Source organism: Camelus dromedarius, chromosome 15 (assembly GCF_036321535.1).
Source record: "Camelus dromedarius isolate mCamDro1 chromosome 15, mCamDro1.pat, whole genome shotgun sequence".
NCBI classification, from domain to species: Eukaryota; Metazoa; Chordata; class Mammalia; order Artiodactyla; family Camelidae; genus Camelus; species Camelus dromedarius.
The window spans coordinates 57292262-57314304 of record NC_087450.1 but is presented as its reverse complement, the minus strand read 5'-3'; the positions used below and the strand labels follow the sequence as shown (position 1 = coordinate 57314304).

Genomic DNA, 22043 nt, shown 5'->3' with positions numbered 1-22043 from the left:
AGGTTTTTTTGTTGTTTCCGTTTTTGTTTTTCATCTCTAATTCTATTGCTTTGGGTTTTTTTTCATATTTTATTTTATTTTTTATTATTGGTTTGTTGTTAGAGAATGAAGTAAGTGCTCTTTCTACCTTCTGGAATTTGAAGGTTCCTTTGCTGCCTTTTCTACGTGTTGCATGGATGCCTAGGGTGGCTGGTTTCTCTTCTTCTCATTGTATAGAGTTGATGTCTCCTGGAGCCACAGTGTCAGTGATTTTCATATCTGCTGTATCCAAGTTCCTACACTTGTTGAACTTTGCTGCTCTCCCTGCTGGATCATAAAGGTCTGTGCCAGTTTTACCCCACTGAGGGCTGCCCTTTGATGCTCTCCGTTGCTTCTGTTATATTGTTCCCTGTCTTGAGTCCACACCACCTGCTGGTTATCACTTCCCTGTTTCACTTAGTGCCGTTCATTGATCACCCGTTGTGTGCCAGGCGCTGTCTTAGGCACCTTCCGTGTCTCTGTGTCCTCATGGGATCTTCACCACAGCCCTGTGAACTGGGTGACGATTGCCACGTTCTAGATGAGAACATTGATGCTGACCGAGTTAAGTCGCTGTGCATGGTCACGTAGCTAATGAGTCTCAGGCCTTCTAGCTTCTCCCCTGCCTGCCCTGCCTTCATCTCTTCCTTCAGGCCCTGCTGGGATAGTTTCTGCTTTGCTTAGTTGACCCAATACCGATGCCCGCACCCCCAACCCCCGCCCTCCCCTACCCAACCCCTTACCTCCCCCTCTCCCCGACTCCCAGCAGCTTTCACCAAACCAAAATCCAGCCAGAATCTAGCCAGCGGGGAATGAGGAATGTTGCTTTCTGTGCAGGATGCCCTGGGTAAGGGCCAGCCTGAGACAACATGGTGAAATTCACCAAATGACTGCTTGGAGGTTGAATTTCAGATCAGGCACTCCGATTTTAGACCTGGGCCAGCTCCTGGGAGCCACCACCCTGCTGTTCTCTCAGCCTCAGCCCAGGCACGTCCACTCAGCACCCTGCACAGCTTCATAGATGGAGCCACTTAGGCTTATTCTCAGGAGCTTAAGAGACAGCTTTCAATGGTTCTTTTTTGGCATTGGCTTTACTTCCTAGGTTCACATTCTCAATGAACAGCTTACACATATCCATTCGCCTCTGAAGTGGTCTTTCCCGTCTCATCAAAGGCTCCCTTTGAGCTCAAGCACCCGGTGCTCAAGCAGTCTGGGCACCTTCTTCCTGACTGTCCACTTGAGACTCCAGCGACGACAGAGCCCTATGGCCTCCACCCTAAGCCTGTCCCACATCTGTCCACTCCTCTGCCTTCATCCAAACCATTTCATCTCGTTCTTTGTTTTTCAGCAAACTCCTGACCCATCTCCCTGCTCCCACACGGCAGCCCCATTATCTTTTTAAAGACACACTATTGCGTGACTCTTTTGCTAGAAACCCTCCTGTGGTTTTCCAGTGCCCTCAGTAGAAGATGCTGCCTCTTGTTGACTGTGGCTCCTAGATCCCTAACTGATGGGGCCCCAGGTGTCCTCCTTCACAGCCACCTGGCCCACTCCCCTCCTGCCACGTTGGCACAACCTGTTCCCCGAGCCTGGAAGGCCCCCACCTGCCACCCTACCTTTGAAGGGTGGGCTCCTTCTTGTCGTTCCCTTCTCACTGGGAATGTCATCTCCTCCAGGAGCCTCCTCCAGACCAGCAGCCAGCCTAGTCCCTCGAGGTCATCCTGTTTTAACCCTCTACATTCCCTACACTACCATTTAATGCTTTCCTTGTTCGTCTCTGTGTTTCGCTTGTAGAATATAAGCTCCCAGAAAGCAGGGGTATTTCTATGCCCAGCCTTCAGAACCGTGCCTGGCTCTTAGCAGGTGCTGAATAAATATTGACTGAGTACACGTCCATCATCTCACAGTGGTGGGCCTCCTCTGCTAGCACCCAGACCACCTCCTGGGGAACTTAAAAAAAATACAGGTCCTTGGGCACCACCTCTGGGGATGCTGATTGGGTACATTTGGGTCAGGGCCTAGGAATCTGCATTTTGGCATAAAAATTTTTTATATGGGTTTTAAAGATTATAGTCCATTTACAGTTATTGCAAAATACTGGCTAAATTTCTTGGGTTGTACAGAACCTCCTTGTGGCCTATCTTACATCCAACAGCTTGTACCTCCCACTCCCCCACCACTGTATTGCTTCTCCCCCCTCCTCCCCACCATTAACCACTAGTTTGTTCTCAAGATCTATGGGTCTGCTTCTTTTGTTATGTTCATTACTTCCATTTTTAAGAGTCCACATATAGTGGTATCATACAGTATTTTTCTTTCTCTGTCTGACTTATTTCACTTAGCATAATGCCCTCCAAGTCCACCCATGTTGCTGCAAATGACAAAATTTCATTCTTTTTTTATGGCTGAGTAGTATTCCATTGTGTATATATACCCTACATCTTCTTTATCCATTCTTCTGTTGATGAACACTTAGGTTGCTTCCCTACCTTGGCAATTGTAAATAATGCTGCCATGGACATTGGGGTACATGTATCTTTTCGAATTAGCGTTTTTGTTTTGTTTGGGTATATAACCAGGAGTGGAATTGCTGGGTCATACGATAGTTCTATTTTTAACGTTCTTTTTTTTTTAATGGAAGTCTTGGGGATTGAATCTGGGACCTTATACATGATGCTAACTAAGCATGTGCTCTACCACTGAGCTATACCCATCCCCTATTTTTTTTTTTTTTTTGAGAAACCAGCATAGTGTTTTCCACAGTGGCTGCACCAGTTTACCTTCCTACCAACAATGTTCCCTTTTCTCCACATCCTCACCAACATGTGTTATTTGTGTTCTTTTTGATGGTGGCCATTCTGACAGGTGTGAAGTGATATCTCATTGTGGGTTTGACTTGCATTTCCCTGATGATTAGCGAAGTTGAGCATCTTTTCAAGTGCCTGTTCATCTGCATTTCCTCTTTCAAAAAATGTCTATTGAATTCTTCTGCCCATTTTTTAACCAAGTTGTTTGTTTTTTGATGTTGAGTTTTTTGAGCTATTTATGCATGTTGGATGTTCATCTCTTATTGGGTCATATCATTTGCAAATATTTTCTTCCATTTAGTAGGTTGTCTTTTTACTTGGTTGATGATTCCCTTTGCTGTGCAAAAGCTTTTAAATTTAATTAGGTCCTGTTTGTTTATTTTTGTTTTCATTTCCTTTCCTTTTGGGAGACAGCCAAAAAAAATATTGCTGCAATTTATGTCAGGGTGTTCTGCCTATGTTTTCTTCTAGGAGCTTTATAGTATCCAGTCTTGCACAGTTAGTTCTTTAATCTATTTTGATTTCTTTTTGTATATAGTGTTAGAGAATGTTCTAATTTCATTCCTTTCCATGTAGCTGTCCAGTTTTCCCAGCACCATTTATTAAAGAGACTGTCTTTTCTCCATTGTATATTCTTGTCTCCTTAGTTGTGGATAAATTGACCGTAAGTGCATGGGTTTATTTCTGGGCTCTCTATCCTGTTCCATGGATCTATGTGTCTGTTTTTGTGGAGAATCTGCATTTTAAACAGAGGCGCAGGTGTTTCTGGGCAGGTGGGCTTGAGACTTCGAGGAATGTTGCTCTTGGTCACCAGCACTTACACAGCTAGTGTCCCGTCTGAGCCTAAAGCATTTCTGGGAAGTGTATCTTAAAGCCAGAGATTCTAAATTTATATTAAAAGGCTCATAACAAAGTTTTTTTTCTTTTTCTGGACAAGTGATACATTCACGCGCATCAAAGATAGAAACAATACACAAGGCTACACTCTGAGAAGTCTCCCTTACGCTCTCCTATCCAGCCCCTCCCTGGCCCCCACCTAGGAAGCCACTTTCATGAGTTGCTTGGATAAATTTCTGGTGCGTCTTTGTGCAAACGCAAGCAAATTCCAGCATGTATTTTTATTTCTCCCCTTTTCAACCGCAAGGCAGCAACCCACATGTGCTCTTTAGCATCTTGCTTCCTGTTCACTTAACACCATCGCCAGGGAAATTTCTCCTATCAGTAGGTAGAGAGCTTTTCTTGCTTTTAAGCTACCTTGCATTCCCCGTGGGGGAGATGTCTGAGTTTATTAACCAGCCCCAGAGATGGACGCTTGGCTTTTACTTTTATGGGGAAGGGGGCTGTAACCGGCAGCACATCATCTGGCTCCTACATCATTACTTTGCACGTAAAAGTGTGCAGGTGTCTCTGCAGGGTGAATTCTCAAAGCAAATTACCGGGCCCAGGAGTCATATGCCTTTGTAATTTTGATGGCTGGTGTCAGATTTCTCTGACCATTCTGCATTTTCACTAGCAATGAAATTTAATACCCCCCAGTTTCCTATAATCTTTCTCGTCAAATGTGCTGTCAAATTTTGGCATTTTCACGATCTTGATAGGGAAGAAATTCTACCTCAGTGTAGTGTAGGCTTTAAAAAAATGGCTCTATTTAGACATAAATGACATGAAATAAATGATACATTTTCAAAATGTAAAACTTGACTTATGAATTTTGACATCTGTGCAACCATCACCCCAGTCAAGACAATGAACATATCCATTACCCTCAAGTTTCCGTATGACACCTTCTTCCACACTAACCTGCTTTCTGTCACTGTAAGATTGAGCGCATGTTTTGGAACCTTTATATAAATGGAATGCTGTAGTATGTACTCTTTTTTGAGCTGTTTTTTCCATTCTGCATCATTATTTGGAATTTACCCATATCCATTTATCCATTGTAATGTGTATATTAATAGCCTTTTTAACTGCTGAGTAGTATTCCATTTTATGAGTAAGCCACAATTTGTTTATCCATTCACTAAGGGGTGGAGAAAGAGGAGGCTGGAGGACATGTAGATGGTTTCCAGTTTGGAGCTATTGAAAATAAAGCTGTTATGAACATCCATGTACAGTCTTTGTACTGACATATGTTTTCATTTCTCTTGGGTAAATACCTACCCCTTGAGGCAGCTGGGATCTTGGTACCCAGAGTGCGAGTGCTTACATCCCCTTTGACCTTCAAACCTTTTCTCTGCTTCCTGACCCTGTGGGATGGATGTGGCTTGAAGGAGGGCCACTTTAGGACCCTCTAAAGCATGGGGTCCGAGGACATGGCCCCTTTGCCATGGACTAAGCTTGATTACAGCTGCACTGAGTATGCTCTTTTGTAGACATAAACAATACTAAGGGTTTTTGGTTTGTTTGTTTTGTTTTTGTTTTTGTTTTTAAGAAATGCCCATTCTTTGAAAAGTTCACATTCTGGGATACGAGACAGAGGAGTAGAGGAATCATCTGGATCCTAGGTAACAAGTGAGTGAAGCAGGCATGACTGGGGACCACAGTGGCTCTGAGGGGCGTTGAACTGACACCTGCTTCACATCCTAGGGCATTGATCCAGTCTGCCGGCCAGGATTTGCTGAGCGTCTGTGTATTTTCTAGGAGCCACTGTATTTTTGCAGGTGCTGATGATCACCCAATTAATACATTTTCAGAGATCTGTTTGCTTGGTGGCGTACCAGATGAGGAAACCAGCACTTTTGCAGGGTGATAATTTACACGGTGGAGGGAGGGTCCTGGGGTAAGCTCCAGGAGGGCAGCAACAAAGGTCTGTTCACTACTGTTTCCCATAACATTGCCTGGGGCATAATGGACATAGTGCGTTTTTGATGAGTGCAGGAAGCAACATGTCCGGGTGGGGTGTTCTCCAACACTGTGTCATATTTGTTAGAGGTGACTTGCCTTGAGGAGAGGGCACTTGGGCTGTTATGAAGTGTGAGTAGCATCCAGGTGGCTCCTGAAGGCTGGCGTGGGAAGGGCAAGGGTGGGGAGAGGGGTGGAGAAAGAGGAGGCCGGACAGGGAGGGGCGTTTCTTGTAAACTCTACTAAGGGATTTGAACGTCAATATTTAAACTTCTTGGGAAACCACTGATAATGTTTAAGCAATACAATGGCACGCTAAGGTGTGTATTTTTAGAGATCCCTCTGGCTGCCGTGGGAGGGATGGGCAGGAAGAGGCCGGATTGGGAAAGGCAGGGAAAGCACAGAGGAGGCTGTTGAAGGAAACCCAGACAAAGATGGCATGACCAGCCTAGCACAGCCGCCCAGGGCAGAGCTCGGACAGATTTGTGGTGACGGGAAGGAAGGGAGCAGAGCCAAGGAACCTTGGAGAAGGTGGTGGCATCCAGCATAAAGGGCCAAAGCAGTGCTTGACATTTTCTTCCAGGCTGGGTCTCCATTCTTGAAGCCACGAGAAAGGCTGGGACATGTTTTATTGTTGTTGTTGTCATTTTGGTTTTTTTTTTTAATTGAAATATAATTCACACTCTGTAATAGTCATCCCCTTAATGTGTACAATTCATTGTCTCCTGTATGCTTACAAAATAGTACAGCCACTGCCACCACCTAGTTCTAGAATGTTGTCATCATCCCCCAAAGAAACCCATCAGCAGCCCCCTCCCAGGGAGCATCAAGCTGTCCTAGAGGCCTTGTCTTCGCCCTGGTCAACTGATAGGTCCCCTTGTGACCTCAGGGAAGTCCCCACCTCTCCTTGGTCCCTAAAGGCCCTTCCAGCTATGACCCCATGTGTTGATTCTGGGTGGACAAATTGTGTTTTAGTCACACTTCCGTGACTCTAAAGTAATGTTTAAGGATTTTTTTAATGAGAGGAGGGCTTGTTTCATTTTATTTCTTACAGTAATAGAACACAGATCATTCTACTATAACTAACACCCCAATTAGCATCTTTGCATAAACCTTTGCCTTCATTTTAGGTGATGTAAGTTACACTTCCAGAAGTGGAATTATTGGTTCAAAGGATATTTAAAGTTGTCTGCACATGCTGCTAAATTGTTTTCCAATGAGATTGCAAGTATGTTCCATCACACCCTTGTCAATTTAGTGCCTGTAAAAGACTTTGATCGTTTCCCTGGCAAAATACAGATGATGCGTGATTGTTTTAATGCGGATTTCTTGGATCACCAGCATAAATGAATACATTTTTCAGGTGCTTCTCAGTCACCTATCGTCCCATTTTGTGATGTGTCCCTTCTGACCTTTGTCCCTCCGTCCCCTGGGAGGGCTGCGGGTTGCAGAACGCTGGTGGTGCTGTGTTCTTCACATGTGAGCACTGGGGCCCCTGCAGTCGCGCACAATGACCGGGTTTTTTGGCAAACTCTCCAGAACTTAGACAAGTGTGTGCTGGTGCTTTGGGAACTCCTGGTTTTTCCTAAAAGACCCCAAAGCATTTCAGCCCCATGCCCCTGCCCCCCCCCCCAATGCCCTGAGAGCAAATTTTCTCTGGAGGTAGATTGGCTTTTTGAAGAAGACCAAGAATTTCTATGCTGTGATGTGGGCGAATCAAGCTGCACAAAAGCCAAACTGGCCATAGCGAGTTCTGTTTTGCATGATGGGTGTGACTTTGCCATGTGGAATTCCTCTGAAGATGGAAATATCTTTCCATTATTGAAACTCCAAGTTTCTGAGAAGCAAGGAGAGAATTCAAAGGAAAGTGTCAGTGGGCCCAGAGGGCCCAGAGGCCCCAGAGCAGGAACCTTCCAGAGGCCTCACTGGATCTTGTTTTCATAAAAAAGAAAGTCACTGAATTACTCTCCTCACATTTTCCTGATGACTTTGCTGCGGGGCATGTCCCCTGACTGAGAAGGAAGCAGAGAGACAAAGAGCAGGTGAGGTGCCCAGGGCCTGTGAGTCACCAGGGGACCGGCTGGGGGTCAGACTCCCGCCTGTGTGGAAGCTTCTGGGCCCCACTCCTCAGGCTGCCGTGCGGCCGCAGTGGGAGGTTGGGCCTGTGGCGGCCCCTGTACCTCGACACTGAGGCCAGTCAGCACTGTATGTGGGGGACTTGGGGTCTGGGTTCCCCACAGCGGGGCACGTCGGGCCCTGGTGTGCCCCCAGCTGCTGCTGGGGAGACCTGTCTTAAAGGCATTGGGGACAGGTCGGTCCCACCTGATGCTGCGGCCACCAGCAAGGGGACTGAGGACAAGTTTCTCAGCCTCCCTGAGCCTGTTTCCTCAGCTCCTGGGGCTTCACCTCCATTTTCCCGTGAATTCAGCTGAATCTGTGCCAAGTGCCTTTCTGAGGACCAAGGACAGCTCACTAAATGGAGCCACCGTTATCCTTGCTTCAGGACCCCTGGGAAACTCCCTCTGCCCCTGCCTGTCACCTGTTAGCCCTCTCCCCCTAGGCACAGGGTAATTTCCGGAAGGCAGACCGACCTTAGCCTGCTTTGCTTGAATTATCCAGAAAACCCAGGACAGGGGGAAAGCTCTGTATTTCGCGTCAGGTAGAGCTGAGGGCATCCTCCCTCCTCAGTCCCGCCCCACTCCGCCTCACCCCTGGGTAATGCGCCCACTCCTACCCCCCCACCTTACTCTTTCTCCCCTTGGGGGCTCCCAGATGACTTGCTAGAGTAACAGCAGTTAATTTGAAAGAAATCTTAATGGGTTGTGCCCAGGTAGCATGCCATGCTCTTGTTTCCTTTATTAATTTATTGCTTTGTGTATTTGCAATCCCGTTATTGGCTTATTATTAATACATAACAATGGGATTTTTTAAATCCAAATTTCGCTTCTGCAGCCCCACTCCCCAGAGGACACCATTTGAACAGTTGAGTGCCAATCTTTATCAACTTTTCTACACATAATCCAAGCTTGAGTTTTTATGTCTTTTGTTTTCTACAAAAATATGGTCATGACCCTCAATACTGTTTTATTTGCTTTTTTCCTCTTGCTGCATGACGTACGGCCTTTTATGGCAAGCCGTGAGAAGCCGGCCTCACTGGTTTTTAGAGACTTCTTGGTGATCCGTGATATCCCCTGGGTCCCTGTTGGTAACACTGAGATGGCTTCCTGTCTTCTGCAGTTACAAACCATTCTGCAGAGCACATCCTTGTGCACATGGTTTTGTGTGCAGGAGCCGGTGTATCAGAGGGACCAATTCCTAGAAGTAGAAACCTGGGCAAAAATATCTCTGTTAAAAATGTTTGATTGATATTCTGAAAATAACTCTCTCACTAAGCTATGCCAAAATCAACACCATATCCCACGTCACCCCATATCACCATGGCGTTGGTGTTCCTGTTTCCTAGAGTACTTGCCAGAGCTGAAATTATAAATCTTTTTACTATGCCCATCTGGTAAGTGAAAAATGCTGTATTACAGCAAGTGAGGTTGAGCTTTTATCTTAATGTTTATGGGCCATTTGTCGTTGCTCTGCCAAGCATTTTACCAGGCCTCACCATTAATGCCTAGTAGTGATTGTGGGCCCTTTTCACGTGTTTATTTGTATATTTGTATATTTCCTTTTGGAGAAATGTCTGTCAAGTCCTCTGCCCATTTTTGAATGAAGTTGTTTGTTTTTCTATTGTGAGTTTTGTGAATTCTCTATATATTCTGAATATTAATCTCTTATCAGATGGTTTGCACATTTTTTCTCCCATGCTGGGAGATGCCTTTTTATTCTGTTGATGTTGGTTTTGACGCACAAAGTTTAAAATTTTTCATCAAGTCCAATTTGTCTATTTCTTTCTCTTGTTGCCTGTGCTTTTGGTGTCCTCTTATTGAAGAAATCATTGCCTCATCCAGCATCGTGAAGTTTTTGCCTTATGATTTATTCTGGACGTTTTAGTTTTAGGTCTTACATTTAGGTCTTTGATCCACTTTGAGTTAATTTTTACATACGGTGTTAGGTAAGGGTTTAACTTATTCTTTTACACGTTGATGTCTACTTTTCCCAGCACCATTTGTTGAAGTAACTGCCCTTTTCCCATTGAATGCTATCGACACTTTTGTCAAAAATCATTTGACCATGAGAATTTATTTTTGGGGGTCTCTATTCTACTCCATTGGTTGGTATGTCTGTCTTTTATACTAGTACCACACTATCTTTTTTTCTTTAAATTCTCAATAGATCTTTATTTTAATTGAAGTATAGTCAGTTTACAATGTTATGTCAATTTATGGTGTACAGCATAATGTTTCAGTCATACATATATATACATATATTCATTTTCATGATAGATTACTACAAGATATTGAATATAGTTCCCTGTGCTATACACAAGAAACTTTTGCTTATTTTATATATAGTAGTTAGTATCTGCAAATTTCAAACTCTTAATTTATCCTTTTCCTCCCCCTTCATCCCCTGGTAACCATGTTTGTTCTCTCTGTGTGTCTGTTTCTGTTTTATAAGTAAGTTCATTTGTGTATTTTTTTTTTTTTTAGATTCCACATGTAAGTGATATCATATGGTATTTTTCTTTCTCTTTCTAGCTTACTTAGGATGACGATCTCCAGGTCCATCCATATTGCTGCAAATGGCATTATTTCATTCTTTTTAAGGGCTGAGTAGTATTCCATTGTATGTATACACCACATCTTCTTTATTCATCATGCTATCTTGATTTCTGTGGATTTGTAGTAAGTTTTGAAATCAGGAAGTGTGAGTCTTTCAGCTTTGTACTTATTTCTTCAAATATTCTCTCTGCCCCTTTCTCTCTCTTCTTCTGGGACTACTGCAGTGCATATATTGGTCCATTTAATGGTGTCTCATGAGTTCTTTAGGCTCTGTTCACTTGTCTTCAATCTTTTTTCTTTCCGTTCCTCAGACTCAATAATTTCCATTGTCCTACTTTCAAGTTTTCTGAGACTTTCTTCTGCTCAAATTTGCCTTTGATTCCCTCCATTTCAGTTATTGTACTTTCCAGCTCCAGAATTTTGTTTTGGTTTCTCTTTAGGTTTTCTATTTCTTTACTGATATTTCCATTTTATTCCTACTTTGTTTTCTTAACTTTCTCCAAATCTTCTTTTACTTTTTGAGCATCTTTAAGACAGTTGTTTTAAAGTCTCTGTCCAGTAGATCTGCCATCAGGTCTTTTTCAGGGACAATTTATGATGATTTATATTTTTACTTTGAATGGGCCCTACCATCCTGTTTGTTTGTATGTTTTGTGTGGTTTTTTTTTTAACACTGAACATTTGAATCTAATAATGTGGTAGCTCTGGAAATCATATGATCCTGATGTTTTTGTTATTGTTTTTGCTTTTTTTTTTTTTTAATTGTAGGCTGTCTCTGAGCCAAGGACCAGCCTGAGGTATAAACTTAAGGTCTCCTCAGGTCTTTTCTGAAGCTTTCCCTGGGCATGCACAGTCAGTTTCCAATTTTCCCCATATGCACAGTTGTTTTTGAATGTTCTAGTCTTAATGTCTGGCTCCGAAAATGGGAAAAATAGAAAAATAAAGGGAGAAGGAAAGGGCACTGGCTCTTTCTATCCCTTGGGAGTCATTTCAGCTGGAGGGGAAGGGGCTTACAACAATGTGGGGGAGGGGTAACAACATGGCCACCTACCTCTTTGTTTATATATCTGTGATCAAAAACAGCAATCAGAACAGAGCATAAACAACCCAAATATTTAATAGAAAGAATTAGTTATGATACAGCCATGCAATGAAATGCTATGCAGTCCAAGAAAGGAAGGAGGAAGCTCTCCTGTGATGTGAAGTTTTTCACAAGGAACTGTAAAATGGAAAAAGTAAATTTAAAACAGCACATAGACTCTTGGATTCCTGCCAATGAGAAAAATGTTCTGATTTGGTAATACCACACTTTCTTCATAACTGTAGTTAATGATCACAGGCAGGTCTGGGACATTTTTGTCATGTGCAGTAAGTGGTTTTTCCAGCAGTTAAACTTCATCAGATCATGCTATGCTGAGATGTTCCATGGTGGTGCATGCCTAGGGGTACCTGTTATAGTTAAAAGCCCCAGAGGCTAGAATTGGGAACAGCAGAGTCATTCACAACATGGTAAGTGAGTTCTGCTTTTAAATTGATTAAGAAGGAAGCATGTGTGTTATTTAAGTGCTATGAAGTGCCAGAGTTCATTTATTCACTTAACAAACATTTCCTGAACAGCTGCTGTGCATCTGGAATTGTGATCAGGGCTGGAGTTCCTACTACCCTCGCATAAAGAGATTACTCAAAGTATCACAGAGAAAATAGTAACGGGAGACAGCAACCTGTGGGCAGCACTAAAATAATGATAAAGAAGGACAGCTGACGGCATCAGATAGCAGCTCACTGAGAGTGGGGACTGTTTTGTTATAGCATTGATGTTCATAGCACTATAATATATGGAATTTAATATATAGAATTTTCTAAATGAATGAGTGAATGAACGAATGAATTTATCGAGTCAGTGTTCTAACAGATAACAGAAAACACACTCCAATTAGGATAATTTGAGAAGGGTCTATTCATAAATGGGCCTATAGTTGTGTGTGGGCTGTGGGAGGAACACGAGGGATAGTGCAGGAACCCAGGTTGATGGAAAGGCATTGTCATACACCTAGGCTGGAGAGGATGAGGGGAGAGAGGTTACTGGAACTGGGAGGGAACCAGATTCGCTCTCTCCCTCCCTCCTACCTCCTGTCAAATCTACTGGGGAGCCCAGCTGTAACCACCAGGCTGCCAAGAGCACATCTGCAGATACCTGCCACAAACTCCTGGGGACCTGCTTCTTTACAAGCATTGCCTCAAACTCTGTGAAATGAGGAGTATCACCCCCATTTTGCTGAGGAAACAGAATGAGATTAGCTGGGTACGTTGCCCCAGTTATCATTCGAAAGATGTAGAACTACTGTCCTAAGAAATGCCAAAACATTTGTGGAAATTTAAGCCCAGGATGGACCATGGTGACCATAAAGACAGCAGTGTGGCCTGGTGGCCCAGAGCCTTGGGCTCCAAGGACAGACTGGGGAGTTGGGAGGTGAATTACTTTTCTGGGCCACAGTCTTCCCATCTGTAAAATGGGATGTGACCCATCTTCAAGAATTTTTGTGATGATTCAATAACAAAGATTATAGAACTTGGCACTTGGTAAACCCTAAACAGCAGGTGCTATTAAAAGAAAACCTCAACTCATATAAACCATGGAAGGGTTAAGTTTTGGGAAACAGGCCAAAATGCAAAGCATGTGTTTCTTCTTGGGTGGTTCATTTTTTGTTACTTTATACTTGTATTTTTCAGTTTTTGACCATGAACATGTATTAGTCTGATATGAAAACAAGTTGCTTTCCCCCGCCCCTGCCTCCATTCATCCTCCTTTCCATCCTTCCTTCTTTCCCTCCCTTCCTCCCTCTCGCCCTTTAATCTGGGGCCTTTCTGTGCCCTCTGCCTGTTTTCTGTGTGGGGTCCTAGCCCCCTGGACTCCGTGCTCTGAGTGGCCACATGGCTAGTGCCTGCAACAGTAGAAGACCAAGTTTGCCATTTGGAATTCAGTGACCTGATCCACCTCCTCGCAAACATCCCCTCCCTCCTGGGAGCCGGGAGAGTGATGAGCAAGGGCCTGAGGCAAAGATGTGGCTGTTCAGAACTTTTAGACTTTGATCCTCGTTGGCATGTTTCCAACTGGACTTCTAGTGGCTCAGCTGCCAGGAACAGACACCCTTGGCTATGAGATGCTTGGTGCCTGATTAGTTATATTAATATTTATCACAGTCCTGCAAAATGGGTATTATCTGCATTTTCCAGAGAAGAGAACTAAGACTCAAAGAGATTAAATAGATCTGGCCGAAATCATCCATCCGGCAGAGCCATAGCGAATTTGAGCCCTTCTGCCTCCAAATCCCATAATGTCCTTTCCTTTCTCATACTCTCTGAAGTCTTCAGTACATTTTCTGGAGACTTTAAGTTTTCATTTTCTCATGATCAAAACAATACTGGATCATAATAGAAAATATGTGAAGCAGGAAGAACATTTTCACATAGTTACGGCCATACTGTCTACAAATTTGTATCTTGATTATTTTTCCAAGTAACATTATAATACTTGCCTTGTTCCACGGAACTAGAAATTCTTTGTAAACCTTATTTTCAATGGCTGCTTAATAATCCCTCTGCTGGGTATCCCATCATTAATTTAAACAATCTTCTATTGTCGAACCATCCAGTGGTTTCCAGTTTTTCTGTCAGCCACATTGCTGTGAAGGACATCTTCTTATTCAGAAAGCCTTTTCTGTTTGTCCTGTTTCCTTAAGATAGTTTCCCAGAAGTGGAAATACTGGTTCAAGTACTTGTTCGCAAGTGGAGCCCTCACATGTATTGCCAGATTATTCTCCCAAAAGGTGGCCCCATTCCTTTTCCCGCCAGCGGAGAGTGAGAGGATTCTGAGGGTGGGTTCCTGCTCTAACCGTCTTTTATTTCTTTCCCCAAAGCCTCATAAAGAGAATGGCCCAGAGCGTGGTGGAAGTTATGGAAGATGCGAAGGGGAAGGTCCAGGAGAACCTCCTGGCCAACGGAGGTAGGCCCCAGTCCCTGAAGCGCACTTTCATGGCACTTTCCCAGCTCATTCCTGCCCATCAGTGGCCCCAGCTGTGGCCGCACATATTGGCGGAAATGATACAGTCACCACGGAGACTCCAAGCTGACACATGGGATGGGCCGTCCACCCCACTTAGAGCTCAGTGGCGCTGCTGTTTTGAAGACGAGCCCCTTTACAGCCTTATGATCCTCTGTCTCATTCTAAAGGGTCTAATGGTTGGTGTCCCCACCCCCACCTTCTCTATCACCTCTGCTCTGTCCCACGAGGAATATTTCATCCCTGTCCCCCAGTCGATTTATCCCTTTCCCTAAATGAGGCTGGAAAGTACCTTCATTGCTGAGGAATGCCTCAAATCTAAGCCTTCCGTTGTGCCCAGTAAATAGATGAGGTTTAAGCCAAAAACGCTTTGTGTAGCGTGTTTGCATGTGGAATTTCTGTTTGTATTTGGACTCTCCTCTGTGCTAATAGGATACATATTTAGATTCCAATGTCGTTTTGGTCCATTAATTATGGACATACAATCAGTGCACTTAAAATGTGCAGGACAAAATTTCTGAGGCTTAGGAAACCTCAGAATTAGATGCTCATCTGTAGAGTGACTCTATGTGTGAGGATATCCTGAAAAATGAGAGCAAATATTCCATAATTCACATTTACATTATTTATGGCATAGAAATCCACATTTATTCCCCCCTGGGAACATTGGAAAGCTGTTTATTTATTTTATTAAATTTATTTTATTAAATTTATTTTATTATAATTTTTATTAAATTGACAAATGGAAATGTCCCCAGTCCCCAATCTGATCTTGGTTTTGTATGTGAATGTGGTCTAATAACTTCACCTTATTACGTTGCAGGTTTGAAGGAAAAAATGAAATATCTAAAGAGTAGGTTGTGCGTTGTTTGCCATGTGCGTGCCTGGTGTGACCCCGCATGTCCTTGGGAAAAGGGAATCTCAGTCTGGTTGTGGGGATACAGTGACCAGGTTATGATGGATTTCTCAAGTGACAACCTCACAGCTTGGTCACCTCATCCAGATAACACAGATAGCAACTTCTTTTTTCCTTCCCCTCTTTCCTGCGTCTCCCTTGCCTCCCCCAGCAGCCCCGCATGCCTCCTGGAATGGGGAATGCTTTGACCCTGGAATTCAAGATGGGCTTTTGTATCTTTTGGTTGGTGGTCTGCTTTTTGCCCTGATGGCTGTCCCCAGCATCCTCCCGCCTGCTCTTGGAGGCTGGCCATCTTGTGGACCCTGACAGTTTAAATGCCAGGCTTGGCTTTGTGCTGCTTTGATTGGGGTTCATTCATACCAGGAGCCTTCTTCCCTCGAGCCGTTGGGGCAGTCCCTGTGACCAAAAAGGCCATTTCTCATTTCTGGCTTAGAAGGTGCCATTTGCTTTGGGGTTTCTCCAGTCCACTCAGACTGGTAGAATTAAAGCCAGCAAATCCTTTTTGGATGAACACAAATCTTTATGGATTTAGAAGTTACCAAAACGCCTTCCCAAATGCAATCTGTTAGTTACACTGAGATTTCTTGCTGATGTTAATTTAAAAAATTATTTTGTTAAAGTGATCAACTGGTCTTACTTCCCAGCAGGTGACTCACAGGGCCCTAGACGGAAGAGCTGACTTAACAGTAGAGAGCTACTTTTCTATGTAAAAACTTGGTCTTTAGGAATCAAGGATTCAAGTTCACATTAAAAGTGATCAGAATGCTTACATTCTACTCAAAATTCAGGTCAATTAAAATTAGATGTTATCATTACACAGTATCCATCCCCTGTCCACATAGCACCGAGCCGGTTGCCTTTCTTCTCAGGAGAGAATTCAGCTTTATCTGTTTGTATGTGTCATCATCTCTAGGCCTCCTGGAAGTCGGGGCCCCACACCTTCCAAGACTAGAGCTTCTCAGTCTTGTTCTGTACACCAGCCCTATGCAAACAGAGGTCAGGGCGCTGGGCAGAGCACGTGGCTGACTCCTAAACCTTCATAAAGGCTCTGAAAAGTGCTCCTACCAAGAGGCCTTTCAAACAACTTAGTTTGGCTCAGGCTTTCCTGGTATTATTTGAATGGGGAAATATTTTTTGTCTGCAGAGCATCCATGTTAACTAGTGACTGTCAGAATTCACTGGAGGAATTCAGTGTTGTCCCCTGCCAGTGGGATTTTAACCTGACCTCCTCCAGGGCACACCTGGGACTTGGGGGCAGTGTTTCCTGGCAGGCCAGCAGCACCAGCCTGGGAGCAGTCAGGCCTAGTCCCTTGAGACCTTGGCAGGTCACCTCCCTGGGACTTGATTTTCTCACCTGTCAATGGACTTAATCTCTTTCCGGACTCTTTGCTTTGCCTGGGCACTTTTGTTTTTGTTGGTTCTTTGCCTTTTGCTACGCTTCAAGCGTGGAAGGACACAGACATGTTGGATTGCAGCAGATGCTGAGCAAACACACCGTGGTCTGGCCCGGGCCCTAGACTGTGCGGAGTCATAACCCGCTGGAGGGGTCCTTCATTCTGCTGCTGCCCGGAAGGCCTTGTTTTGGTTCTTAGATGAGATCATTGTTGCTCAAGAGCAGCCACCTGTGTCCAGCGTGTTTTGATTCGGAGTGAGCTTACCTGGTTCCTGGTCTGACCTTATAGTTCCTCGATCCAAGCCCCGCACTGCTCCCTGGAGCCCAGGCCTCGCTGACTTCAGCGGGGTGGGGTGGTGGGGGCTGTCCTTTCCTGATCAGGCGGAGAGGTAGCCGCAGAGCTGGGAGCACGGGGAGGCCCGGGGGCTGCTGCATTGTTGTTTTTTTTTTTTCCTTTAAGAGAATTTTTTTGGGAGGGTGGGGAGGGGAGGTAGTTAGGTTTGTTTATTTGTTTTTTTTCTTTTCTTTCTTTTTTTTAGTAGAGGTGCTGGGGATTGAGCCCAGGACCTCATGAATGCTAAGCACACACTCTACCCTCCAGGCTGCTCCTTTCTAAAGGGGAGGATGGTCCCCAGACCGCATTCTTACCAAAGGCAATGTGCGTAGAGGAGGCAAAACCGCCCTTGGATGCTTGAGCCAGGGCAAGGGGCAGCATCTGGAGCTGGAGCCGGTGCTCTGGACCCGGGAGAGGATTGTGTCAGAGAAGGAGGAAGTCACAGTCACAAACCATAGGTTTCTCGAGGCTTCTGCAGAGATCTTCAGGTCTCCTTATCTAACCTCTGCCCTCCTTCTTCAGATCCTTGTGCTTGGCTACTGAGTACCAAATGTGCCGGGTGCTGGCCGTTCAGAGATAATTGCCCTCCAGGAGCTCGCGGTCTGGGGGACTGACCACAGCGCCTTAGGTGCTGGGAAGGACATGGGAACCAAGTGCTTGGGAGCACCCATGAGGAGACGGGCTACGTCTTTAAGGAACTACAGGAGTTCTAGTGGAAAGGCGGGTGCATTCTCTTTGGTCTGAGTACCATGAAGGCCTTGGAATTTGTGAAAATGCAGGAGATAAGAGCTTGTCTGAAATGTATCTCTTCCAAGCGACCCGGATGGTGTTAGTACAATACCCCGGGTTATTAGGAAGGTTCTTGCATGGGGGACTTGCTCCCTGCTGGGCGCTGCCACAGGCTCTGGGGACACAGAGATAGTCAGCTGCCCTCAAGCAGCTGAAAGAGCAAGGGGCCTGAGGGTGATCGTGTGGTGTCCTTACTGTGACGGGACAGGTGAGCATCTGTAGGACAGTGGGACAGGCTTTCAGGAGCTGGCCTCCATCCTGATTCTGTAGGACAGAGACAGTGGTGAGAGAGAGAATGAAGGGCTGGATGGAGTGGGCTTGGCTTGGGTGGTGGTGTGCCCACGGGGTCTGGTGATGGCAGAGGGGGGAGGAGGAGTGGGAGGGGCCCTCGGAGCACACATCTGCCCAGCATCTGCCCGGGGCGGGTTCTTCCTGGGCCTCTGGGGCGGACAATGGCTCCCACCTGTCAGCGTGTGACCAGCACAGGAGGCGTGTGACCAGCACAGGGGGCATGTGACCATCATGTAGGGTTCAGTAGTGGGCACAGGGACGACTGCTGGCACACGAGGAGTCTTTTGTGACCTTCTGATTCTGCCTCTGCCATCATCCAGACCTTAATTCAGTTCCTCCCAAGCCTGGATCCTTCCTACAAAGTCACTTCCCTGCTGTAGTGTGGCAATCCCCAAATCCACATTAATAGCAAGTTAATACCAAAATCTGTACCAGTCAGCTTGGGCTGCTGGATCAAAATACTGCAGACCAGAGGCTTAAACTACAGCCATTCATCTCTCACAGTGCTAGAGGCTGGAAGTCCAAGGTCAAGGTGCTCACACGGCCCTTTCTTGGTGCAAGCACAGGGAGAGAGGGAGAGGGAGCTCTCTGGTGTCCCCTTATACGGGCACTAGTCCAATTGGGTCAGAACCCCACCCTTGGTGTCTCAGAGGCACCCTTGTAGAGCCTGGCACCTTTGGAATCTGAAGCAAGGACCTCTCTAAGTTGGTGACCAGAGGTATGGGTGTGTGGTTTTGTGAAGGGGTGACAGTGGGGGGGTCCCCGTCCCACTGCAGCGTGGCTGTGCTTGGGGGAGGATGGGGCGGGGGTGGGGGTGTGGCTTCCATGTGCTCACATGCCTCGTCTCATTTTCTGATAGAGGTTATGTAACTCTCTCTACGCCAGAGTTTTCTTCTTTCTAAAATGGGGGTAGTAATAGTACTGAGTGGGAGTGAAGAGTAAATGAGATAATTCATGTGTCCTGCCCAGGGTCAACCACACGTAAGTGTCAGCTACTGCAATAGTCTTCGTCAGCATCGTCATCCTTTTCTTAAGGCCCTTCTGACCCTCTTTGGGCTGACAGCTCTGCCCGCAGGCCGGTTCCCTCCTTTGAGCCCCACTTCATTTACGTCTGCTTCATGGGGACCTATCCACCCACATACCAGACTCATGCTTGTGCCCAGCTGGGCCCACCTCCTCTCTCCTCTGCTCTCCCCACAGTGCTGCCTCCAGGCTGCCCGGCGTGGTGAATGTCCTGTCCTCCCACCCAGACCCCCAACCTGGAAATCCAGCTGTCCCCCAAGCCTCCTTCGTGCTCCATGGGTGACTGCGCCTGCATCCTGTTGAGTTGGCTCCAGTCTCTATTCCCAGGGCTTTGGCCCCTCTTAGCTTATCCTCCTCTTTCCCTCAAAGCCCCAGAGAAGCCTCCTCTGAGCACGGATGTCCTTGCCTGGCGACGCAGCCCGCAGAGGCTTGGTGTCCCGGCGGGCTTGGTGAGCTCTCAGCACTGCAGTCAGAGTTGGAGGGATGTGTGTCCACCTCCTGGCGCATAAGAGAGGCTCCGTAAGTGAGCCTGGTGTCTTTGTCACCACAAGAGGAGGTGCAAAGGTGACTTTTCCCAACCTTGCCCTGGCCGTCCTGTCCCACCTCCGTCCACACTCTCTGGTCCATTGGCTTGACCCAGGGATTCCCTGCACTCCAGCTGTGATGTTCACTGGTCCACCCTGCCTGACACCCAGCGCCCTCTTTCACTGGCCACCTTCAGCCCCTGCATGAATATGGTGTCCCAGCGAAGCCCTCTGAGCCCCGCTAGGATAGGAGGCGGTCCCAGCTCTCCCGTCCTTCCTCAGCCCCTGCTCCCTCGTGTTACTTGGCTCATGGCGCTGCCCTATTTGACTAGTTGTCTCCCCAGGAAACTGAGCTCCTTGACGTCGAGGGGGCTGTGGTTTGCTGTCCAACTGAATGTTGAGGGAGCAGTGACCAGTCCTTTTCATCTCTATAAGGATACACTGGGAAGGGCCGGCGTCCACATCACCTGGGGGAGAATCCAAATAGCAAGGCCCATTTTTCTGGGGTTCAAGGAATTCTGGGGGCCACCTTAGCGTGTCATACACAGACTGGGGTGTAACCAGCAGCTAGCCCCCCGGGTGGCACCTTTAACTGTGCCTAGAGCTCACCTGAGGAGAATAGGCCCTCAAGGAAGGGGTGTGCAGACACTCCTCTGGGTCCCCACTTCTCAGGTAAAAAGACTGAGGAGCAAAGAGGTTTACTTACTAAAGTGCTCAGGGGCCCCTCAGTGCTGCTGTCTGACCTCCAAGCCCCCTTCTCCACCCACGGCCGGTTAGAGAGAATCACAAACACCCTGAGGACACAGGTTTAGGTTTGTTTTTGGAGAAAGTTAGGGGAAAAAGGAAATTTGTTGAGAAAATGCTGATTTGTTCTACTCACTACAGGCTTCCGTATAAAGGACATAACCTGACATCCATAGCAGGGATTAAAAACCACAGTCACAAACTCCAGTATTTTGCTAATGTTGAAAATGCCTTCTTTAAATAAAACAGGCGTTTGTGGTGATGGCCTCTGTCTGGGGCTGGGGTGCGGGGGACAGGAAAGTGGCTCATCTTCCAAGCAGATGGCACCCGCGATGGGCTGTGGTGTCCTTGGGGGTTGGCCTGAGGCTCTCTGGCGTGCCGGTGGGCACCTCGAAACAGAATGATAATCCAGCAGAGTGTGTGGCCGAACCAACTGGAAAAGGAGGAGAATGTGCCTGGTGCTTGGAATGTCTGACTTTGCGGCCGCCTCCTGGGAAGCAGGACCTCCCTCACGCCTGTCTCTGGGGCGGCAGTTTGAGAGTCTGGGCACAGGAGTGCACCTGTTACAGCGTCCCCGGGGCTGTGACGCACTTTCCTGAGGGGTTTAGGGGCTGCCGACCGTCCTGGCTGGTGGGCAGCTAGCTGGCTGGACCCTCTGCTCCTGCGGGGAAAGTCTCCTCTCCCGGAGGGAGCCCTGAGTCTGTCTTTCCGTTTCTCTAATTACTTCCTTGGTTTAAGGGGTGACGTTCGGCTCGGGTGAGACGTGGGCAGTCTGCTCATCTGCTGAAGTGTGTCTGTGTTCTTCCAGTTGACTTAACATCCTTTGTGACTCGCTTTGAATGGGACATGGCCAAATACCCCGTGAAGCAGCCGCTGGTGAGCGTGGTGGACACCATAGCGAAGGTAAGAGAAGGGCCTCCTCCTGGGGGACAGTTACACTTCTGTGGCTGGGGACATTGATGATCTGGGGGGATCTACACTGTGTTTGGATTCTAGCAAAGCCAAGAGGGACTTTCCAGGAGGCCAGGGGGGAGGCTGGGTGGGTTCTTTCCCTGCCCAGTGACCCTGGGTGGGGTCCCTCCCCATCTTGCCAGCCCTGATTGGGTCCCAGTGAGTTTCTGAGGTGGCCTTCCATATCCCAGGCAAGGTCAGAGACCTTTGGGTTTCAGGGCAGCCCTGAAATGGGTTGCTGATCACCTGTCCACCCTACACCTCTTCCAGACCTGTTACTTGGCAGGATGGTTGCATCTTATAGGGCACTCCTCTCGATGGATGCTCTGAGCCACCAGTGTTCTGACCCCAGATCCTGGTGCCCATTCACTGTGCTCCCCTTTGAGAGGTGCTGATGGAGAAGTCAGCCCTGCCCGGTCACCCTGACCCCAGGGAGGACAGTGAGCACTGCCCCCGTGATTTCACTATCTCGGTGAGTGGTGGCCTCCGGTCCTGTTTCTTAAATAAAAGCACAGAGGCAGAGCCCTCTGGGGACAGTGCAGGTGTGCCCCAGTGTGTTGGCCCCTGCTGGTCTCCCTGAGGGTAGCGCTGATGAAGATTCAGAGGTTTAGGCTGCTGTTTGTAACCGCTGTCCCTCACTCCCTCCAAATACACGAAGCCCCTAAAAGGTGATGTCTCC

General features: G+C 46.7%; 1 protein-coding gene across 5 annotated transcripts in view; it reads left to right on the top strand.

Moving 5' to 3' along the window:
* ATP6V1C2 (ATPase H+ transporting V1 subunit C2) overlaps positions 1-22043 on the top strand; it is a 50478-nt gene that overhangs the window by 11223 nt on the left and 17212 nt on the right. For 3 of the 5 annotated variants that reach the window (XM_031466571.2, XM_031466573.2, XM_031466569.2), the window contains exons 4-6: positions 14257-14342; positions 15223-15252; positions 21222-21316. In XM_031466571.2, the coding sequence (XP_031322431.1) occupies positions 14257-14342; positions 15223-15252; positions 21222-21316 (211 nt within the window). The remainder of the gene's footprint in view (positions 1-14256; positions 14343-15222; positions 15253-21221; positions 21317-22043) is intronic. The other 2 variants (XM_031466574.2, XM_031466572.2) reach the window with 1 other exon arrangement.